General features: G+C 37.5%; 1 protein-coding gene across 1 annotated transcript; it reads left to right on the plus strand.

Moving 5' to 3' along the window:
• Positions 1-6099: 6099 nt before the first annotated feature.
• Positions 6100-8905, plus strand: LOC130868112 (leukocyte immunoglobulin-like receptor subfamily B member 4A). Its single transcript, XM_057760362.1, has 6 exons — positions 6100-6133; positions 6276-6311; positions 6512-6796; positions 6928-7227; positions 8263-8298; positions 8760-8905. Exons 1-6 carry the CDS (start codon positions 6100-6102, stop codon positions 8903-8905), a joined length of 837 nt encoding a protein of 278 aa, XP_057616345.1.
• Positions 8906-9311: the final 406 nt, after the last annotated feature.

Consider the following 9311-nt stretch of genomic DNA (forward strand, 5'->3'; position numbering starts at 1 on the left):
CTCACTTCTCTGCCTATAGAAACTTTCTTCTCAAGATGTTCCCCTTCTGTATTGCCTTCTCTCTGTGAGTGATCTCCAGAGTTCTATAAGAATTACCTGACTGAGCACAGGTAGGAGGTTATTCAGTGGAAACATGACACATTATCTTGGCTCTAACACTGAATAAAAGGACCAGATTTCCACAATCACCATCGATTCCCATTAGTCTCTCTGAAGGGTTTCATTTTCTCTCAATTATTTTTATTTCTGTTTCTTTTATATACAGACACTTATTTTATTTTAGTAAAATGTTTTTAAAGTGTTTAGAGGAAACAACTTAATTAAAGCAGACAGTGTATTTGGAGGAAGGAACAGAAGTTTTAGATAGATGAGAAATTGTACTCTTAAATGTATAGCCAAAAAAGAATAAAAAAATTTAAAAAGGAACTACTTTTTTGCTCATTTTATTATTTTTATTGAGCTCTACATTTTTCTCTGCTCCCCTTCCCTTCAATCCTCTCCCAAAGTCCCCATGCTCCCAATTTACTCAGGAGATCTTGTCTTTTTCTACTTCCTGTATAGTTTGGATCTATGTATGTCTCTCTAGGGTCCTCATTGTTGTCTAGAGAATTACAGATTAATCTCACTCATGAACATTGATGCAAAAATACTAAATAAAACACTGGCAAATCAAATCCAAGAATGCATCAGAACCATCATCCACCATACCCAAATTAGCTTCATCCCAGAGATATAGGGATGGTTCAAAATACGAAAACCATCTGTCAATGTCATCCACCATATAAACAAACTGAAATTATTGCCTTCATGATAATGGTCTTGGAGAGAGCAGGGATACAAAGAACATACCTAAACATAATAAAGGCTATATACAGCAAGCCAACAGCAAACATCAAACTAAATGGAGAGAAACTCCCAGTGATCCCACTGAAATCAGGAACAAGACAAGGTTGTCCACTCTCTCCATATCTATTCAACATAGTTCTTGAGATCTTAGCTAGAGCAATAAGTCACCAAAAAGAGATCAAGGTGTACAAATTAGAAAGGACAAAGTCAAACTCTCAATATTTGCTGATGATAAGATAGTTTACATAAGCAATCCAAAAAATCCTATCAAGGAACTTCTACAACTCATAAACACTTTCAGTAATGTAACAGAATACAAGATTAACTAAAAAAATCAGTAGCTTCCTGTACTCAGATGATAAAAGGACTGAGAAAGTGGAGAATCATCACCCTTCACAATAGCCACAGATAGCATAAAATATCTTGGAGTAACTCTAACCAACAAGTGGAAGACTTGTATGACAAGAATTTTAAATCACTGAATAAAGAAATTGAAGAAATTGTACTTTTTAAATTTAAAGATAAAATTTTGTTGTGTTTCCCCTAAATTTGTAGGTACACAGAATGTATGTGAATTTTTATTTGCTTTGTAAGTATACCTTATTTTTAAGTAGACTGCTCATTTATGTTTTTAAATTAAAATATAGTTTTTTCATTTCTCCCCTCCACCTCTCAATGACAACACTTCCAATACCACTTAACCCCACTATTCACTCCCAAATTCACAGATTTTTCTTCACTATTCATTGTTGTTATATAAACACATAAACAAACAAATTGGACTAATACAACCTTTTGAGTCTGTACTTTGTTGTCTGTGTATGTAAATTTCTATTAATAACAATATAGTGTTTTGCACTTTTGTTTTGTTTGGTACAATGCATTCATTGTAGTTTGAGTGGAATATCCATTAATGTAAATTATATTAATTGTTAAGCTTTGATATTTTTAAGGCTTACTCATAGGGTTAAGAGAAAAGAAAAGTGGTCATCCTAAGATAATAAAGAAATTTGTCTGTTCTCACAGTCCTGAAAATTTTTCTTTCTATCATGTATTAATTGGGGTTTTCTAGAAAAACAGGAGTAGTTGCTTATATATAAAAGTTCCACTTTTGTTTCCACAAAGGATGAGAAACTGTGAATTTCTTCCAGTATAATGTGGTTTGACCAAACAAGACCCCCTGAAATAATGGTTTAGATGGTCCAATATCTAAGATGGCATCAGGACTGCTGATTGAGATGGAATTCCCACACAGCTTAACCAATGATAGACTTGATGAACAGCACCTCCAGTCATCATGAAGTAGTCTAGAGGACAATGCCCAAGTTCCCTAAATGATTCTTTATAAATGCTTCTTTACATTTAAAGGGGGATATGCTATAGATATGAATACTTTGCATTGGAATGGATCTTGGTCTATTGATACAAAGTTTTGGTCACTTTTATAACATGTATATTTCTGCTTTTGATTAATATATTGTGTTGTGGTTCATTTAAAAATGTAATGTATAAGTAAGAAATACAAGTTAATAAATTGTTGAAGGAGTTGCGGGCTGCATTCCTGCCACCCAGTTCCCTGCTGCCTGGCTACCTTATGCCCCGAAATAACAACACACAAACTGTATTCTTTCAAACACTGCCTGGCCCATTATATCTAGCCTCTTCTAGGCTAATTCTCACATATTAATTTAGCCCATTTCTAATAATCTGCATAGTGCCACTAGGTGCGCATACCAGGAAAGATTCAGCATGTCTGACCTGGCAGCTGGATGCATCGCATCTGGCTCTGAGAGGAGTTGCCCTTCATCTGAGCTCACTTCCTCTTCATCCCAGCATTCTGTTCTGTTTACTCCACCCACCTATGTTCTAACCTATGAGGGCCAAGCAGTTTCTTTATTAACCAATGACCTTCCTCCATCAATAGATAGTCATATATAATTGTCAAACTTTGTTTACTTTTTCAATTTCTTTGTATATTGATTTTTATTGAGCTCTACAATTTTCTTTGCTCCCCTCCCTGCTTCTCCCCCTCACTACCTTCAACCCTCCTCCAAGTACCCCATGTTCCCAATTTACTCAGGATATCTCGTATTTTTCTCCTTCCCATGTAGATTAGATCTATGTATGTCTCTCTTAGTGTCCTCATTGTTGTTTAAGATTTCTGGGATTGTGGTTTGTAGACTGGTTTTCTTTGCTTTATGTTTAAAAACCACCTATGATTGAGTATGTGTAATAATTGTCTTTCTGTGTCTGGGTTACCTCACTCAAAACAATGTTTTCTGGCTCCATCCATTTTCCTGCAAAATTCAAGATGTTGTTATGTTTTTTGCTTTGTAGTACAAATTGTGTAAATGTATCATAATTTCCTTATCCACTCTTTGGTCAAGTTGTTTTCATGTTCTTGCTATGACAAACAATGCTACTTTGACCATTGTTGAGCACATGTCCTTGTGGCCTGCTTGAGCATCCTTTGGGTATATACCCAAAAGTGGTATTATGGAGTCTTGAGGAAGTTGTTTCTTAATTTTCTGAGAAATCGCCACACTGACAAGGGGCACTATCAGCTTGCATTCCCACCAGCAATGCCAAAGTGTTAAATATAGTTTCTGTGTTTTTAAGTTGAACTTCTTCTCCTTCTTCTATACCTATTATTCTTAGCTTTTGCCTTTTCATGTGTCCCATATTTCCTGGATATTTCAGATTAGGCTTTTGTTAGATTTAATTTTTTCTTTAACTGATGATTCTATTTCCTCTATGGTATTTTCAGCACTTGAGATTCTCTCTTCCATCTTTTGCATTCTGCTGTTCATGCTTGCATTTGTGATTCTTATTCGCTATCTCATGATTTCTGTTTCTATAATTCCCTTGGCTTGTGTTTTCTTTCTTGTCTCTATTTCAGTTTTCAAGTCTTGAATAGTTTCTTTCATATGTTTGATTTCTTTTTCTTGGTTTTCCTTGAGGGATTTGCTAATGTCTTCTAATTTTTTGTTTGTCTTTACCTCCATTTCTTTAAGGGAATTTCTCATTTCTTCTTTAAGAGTTTCAAACATTCTCCTGAAGTTATTTTTTTAGGCCATCTTCTTCTGTTTCACCTATATTTGGTTGTTCAGGTCTTGCTGTTGTCAGGTCATTAGGTTTTACTGGTGTTGTGTTGCTCTTTGTAGTATTGCATGTGTTCTTACTTTTTCTATTCATCTTTTCCTCTAATAGGTGTGGTTGGAGCTGTCTGAAATTCTTTTGATTAATCTTCTAGGTGCCAGTGAATCCAAAGCTCAGATGGTTGTTCCTTGTGGTACAGTCAGTGCCACAGTTCTAGTTACCCTGCTGGTTTCTCTGTGTTCTTGGAGATAGCTCAGTGCTCCTGTGCTTTGCTATGCTCTATTGGTGTTTGGTGTCTATTCTATGCTGTATCTTATCTTCCTGTTTGTGTTGGAATATTATTTTAAGATGTGCTACTTTTGTTTATGCTGTGGAACAATTGTTTAATGATGCAAAGATGTGTTGCATTCTTTTATGTTGCATTTGTTTAACTGTGTAAAGATGTGTTACTTTCCTTGTCTAAGTCACCTGACTTGAAAGATAAAGAGCTGAATGGCCTTTAGCAAGGCAGGAGAAAAGATGGGGAGGCTGACAGCCACAGAGTATAAACAGAAGGTGATATGTGGGAAGAAGGAGGAAGAGAGAAAAGAAAAAGATGCCAGCCACTTGAGTCACAAACCATCCTAGAGTTAGAGTAAAAACAAGATTACAGAAGGAAGAAGAGGTGAAAGCCTTGAGGGAAAAGGGTCAATGGGATAATTTAAAGTAAGTAAATCTGGCTAGAAATAAGGCAACTGAGGTGGGCATAATTAAATAATAATAAGTCTTTGTGTGGAGTTATTTGGGATATGGGTGGCGAGACCACCAAAAACCAGAGAGCCAATAGGTAAAGAAATATCAACACACATCCATCCTGCCATTAACCACTTCCTATATCTTGATTGATTTTTATGCCATTATAGAAGGTTGTTATAATTGCCATCCTTTTAATTTCCATTCCAGTATCCACTGACTAATTTCATGAAGCGCGCGCGCACACACACACACACACACACACACACACCTGAGCTTTCGAGGATAACTCATTAAATGAGATAAAATATATAGTGATTCTACATCTGGGTCAAGGTTAATTCACTCAGAATGAGTGTTTTCAGATCTTTCCAATTCTTTTGTAAAATATGTCTTTTTACTCTTTCTTTCATGATGTAACTAAATATGAGAGGAGATGCTGATTTGGTCTCAGCAGTAATAAACATGTAGAAAGAAAATATTCCTTGCATTTCTCCCATTTGTATGCTGAAGCCTAATCATACCTTCTGAAATGCACTGAATGCCTCCTCACGATGTTGGGGAACATGACTTACAGAGTGTAGGTATATCACAGAGTGTGATGTCAATATAGGAACTGTTTGAAATTTAATATTCTTCATGTTATTGAAAGTTCTGGCTCCCTTGTCCCATTTTGGTTTAAAATGAAACATATCTTCTGTTCATCATATAACATGACAAACTACTAACTACCATTTATGCACACACCATGTCCACTGTGCCCCTTATATCTTTCAGGTAATATAGAGGTTAATGGAGAAGAGTGATTGGTGGTAGTCAGAGTTTTCTGAGCCCATCTTGGAGACACTCCTATAGTCCTAGAATCATTAAATGTACAGTGTTATGGGAACATTATCTTGAGTTACGTGAACAAACCACATAATAAATCCCATAGAGCATCACTGAAAGCAAAACAAAACAGTGCTATTAAGTGTGGTATTGTGAACCAATGAATATAATTGTGATTACTAAACAAAAGTATAGATAAGAGGCTGCTTACAAGAGCTAAGGGAATTTTTATATAGCTTATTTCACCAAAAAAAGCCTACATCTCTTTTTTCTTATCTCTCCTTTTTAACAAACAGTAATACCAGAATCACAGAGTACTGTGAAACCCTTCATCATCCACAACACACAGGAATGGGGAGGATTTGTGAAGAATAGAGAAAAAACATTTTTCTAATATCTTTTGAGAGATCTGAACACTTGACCAAACTTCTGCAATATGGAAAAACAGAAGTTCCTCTTTTCCTGGTATTACTTTTGTGGCAAACCTATAACAGGAAGACTTGCTATCAGAATGAAAGCAAACTCGCTGATAGTTCTACAAAACATGGTCAGACTTCCCAAGGAGCAGAAGCAAGAACAAGAGCAAGACTCATCATGACACTGATGCTCAGAATGCTGTTGTGTATTGGTAAGATATGAACAAGGAGAGTGGACCCTTAAGTCTGTAGGGAAGCCAATACCACAGCCAGGTCTGAATCCATATGTTAACTCCAGGTGATCCAGCCTGGCTCTCAGATTGGCAAAAGCTCTCAATGGGAATTTTCTTCCAGGTCTGAGTGTTGGACACAAGACTACATTACTGGCAGGTGAGTGTCTTCATCCATCCAGTGATTTATTCTTCACTCTCGAGACCAGGCATTACTTTTGCTCTCCTCGGTAAACTCTTCACAATGCAGGTGGAGAAAAGTGTTTATGGATACTGCCGTGATGTCTGTATGTGCTCTATGCTAAGACCTGGATTCTGAGGGGAGACTGTACTGGGGCTTAATCTTTGATTTCCTTGCAGGGAGCCTTCCAAAGCCCATCATCTGGGCAGAGCCACGCTCTGCGGTTGCCATACACACAACTGTGACTATTTGGTGCCAGGGTCCCTGGGAGGCTGTGGAGTACCTTCTGTATAAAGAGGGAAACAAAGATCCCTGGGACAGACAGCTCCCTCTGGAACAGAAGAACAAGGCTAAGTTTCGATTTGAACGCATGTTAAAGGGCTTTGCAGGAATATACAAGTGTTACTATAGGAGCCCTGCTGGCTTTTCAGAGCGCAGTGACACACTGGTGTTGATACTAACTGGTGAGTAAGACTAAGGGGTCCCAGCAAAGGCTCTCCCCTCAGTTCTTAAGGGGAACTGGCCTCAGAGCCCAAGCCTGCAGGGCAATGTGGGTAGCTTGAGTTCATTTCACACACTTCCCCTTGTATCCTAGGAGCCTATGTTCAACCAAGCCTCTCTGTCTGGCCCAGCTCTGCTGTGACTTCAGGAGAGTCAATAGCCATGCAGTGTAGCTCATCACTGGGATTTGACAGATTCATTCTGATCCAGGAAGGAAAATATAACTCATGGACACTGGACTCACAGCAACATGACAAGATGTCATTCCAGGCCCATTTTGTTCTGGGTGCTGTGACAGCCACCCACAATGGGACATTCAGATGCTATGGCTATTTTAAAAATGTTCCCCAAATATGGTCAACATCAAGTAATGCACTTGACATTGTTGTTTCAGGTAAGTATCCTTTACCCATGTTTTCTTAATGCATATGGTCCCTCAGATATTTTCTCTAAGAAGGGCTCTATCCTACAGTAAAACTAAGGAAACCCTAGAGAAGGATACTTTTCAGTCTGAAAACTTTCACCTGTCATAGTGGAAAAACCAACAGCATCCCCTGATGCAAATACTGTCCTCCATGACTCATTGTAATTTACTTAATTGTAATTTAGACAGCAGGATTTAAGGGGTAAACATATTCAATGGAGTGATAAGATATTGTCTTTGTATTAGTTATGTTTCTATTTTTGTGATAAAACACGATGTTCTAGACTAACTTGTAAAAGAATCAGTTCACTCCATCTATTAGAGCTTACAGTGCATCATGAAGAGAAATAGAATTAGGCACTCTTGGCTAGAATTGAAGCAAAGGCCATAGAGGAACACTGCTTATAGACTTACTCCCCAGTGTCATGTTCAGCACATTTTTTTGTACCGTCAAGGTCCAACTGCCCACTGGTAGAACCCCTCCCACATCAATTATCAATCATTCAGGATAATTTACCCACAGACTTGCGACAGACCAATATAATCAAGGCATTTTTTCAATTAATATTTGCTCTTTACATGAATCTAGCTTGTATAAATTTAGCGAAACCTAATGAGAATAGTCTCCAATGGGAATTTCAGCCCTTCATGCTCCTCATTTCTTTATTTACTGAAAACTCTGATTCTTGTCTCATGTCAACTGCTGTTCATGAAAGTCTTCTGGCAAATAAGGCTTCTTGATTGGTGCACAGAACCAATCAAGCAATTCTGAGTCTCTCAGAGTCTGAATTAGCCCATTGCATTCAACAATAAAGTTTTTTATGCCTGGATGGTACTGAACTGTGATCTTGTTAAACAGCCAAGAATCCAAAGGTACAAAAAACTGGTGTGACAGGATAAGAACCAGTTGGAAGTATGTAAGATCCATATTGAGGTAGAAAAAAAGAAAAGTTATATTCAAGGACTGAGAACTCAAGTATTTACCTGCCCATGTATTTCTGACAGAACCCAAGGAGCAGTTCCTCACTCCTACTGAGAATGGCAAGTGAGAACTCTACTCAGAGTTGGGTACTGCAAAGCTTAAAATCAATATGTGTATGTCAAGTCTCCTCTGACATTGGAAAATTGATACAACTGAATTTTCTCCACACTTACAAGCAGCAGGAAAAGTCCATGCAGGATCTGCAAGATAAAATACCATTAGAATAAGGTGCATTTATAGAACAATTAGAATTATTCAAACCTTGGGGGAATCATAAGAATGGCTCAACTCTCTTAACCATGTTATATACTCTACTGAATTTATTTGATTCTCTGTAGAAGCTCAAATCATTAGAACATGAAAAGAGCAAAAATATATGAAATTTACGTGAGAAACAAAATTCCAGATTAAGAGATACTCACAAAGGGTTGATCTGTCAAAGATATTGGGGACTGGGTACACAACAATTTATTGTGAGAAGACTTTGATGCGACTTAACTTATTTGACCTCTTTATGCAGAACCTCCAGCCTCACAGAACCAACATCACATAGTTGAAAATCTCATCCGGATGTTTGTGGCTACCTTGGTTCTAGTGACTCTAGTGATTCTGCTGTTAGAGGCTTGGTACAGCAAGAAAATGGAAAAAGACTCAATTAAAGGATAAACAAGAAAAAATACTGCATACCACACTTGAGAAGACTGTGGGGAATAATTCTGGTGGTTCCGTTCAATTTTGTAATGAAAATTGTATGTACATTAAGGAACTGTATTCTGAGATGGTCCAGGTACCAAATATGTTATAGGTGCATGGAATTCTGGAGTTTGTCAAGAGCACTTTGTCTGCTCAGCTGTGTTCCTTTCCCCACACCTCACTGTGGATACCTGCTCACTTAGTCCTCCTCTTCTTACCTGCATGTGTCATGTATGCCATGGGCCCTTGATTCTCTTATTTTCAAATAACATTTTCCTTTACAGTGTCAGAGTCAATATTGTTCATCATGGGTCTTTATCTTTATGACTGACAGAGAGAAGTCAGGCTGAAAATAAACAAAAAATCAGAAAAGCCAGAT

The sequence above is a fragment of the Chionomys nivalis genome, chromosome 2 (assembly GCF_950005125.1).
Source record: "Chionomys nivalis chromosome 2, mChiNiv1.1, whole genome shotgun sequence".
In the NCBI taxonomy this organism is placed as follows: domain Eukaryota; kingdom Metazoa; phylum Chordata; class Mammalia; order Rodentia; family Cricetidae; genus Chionomys; species Chionomys nivalis.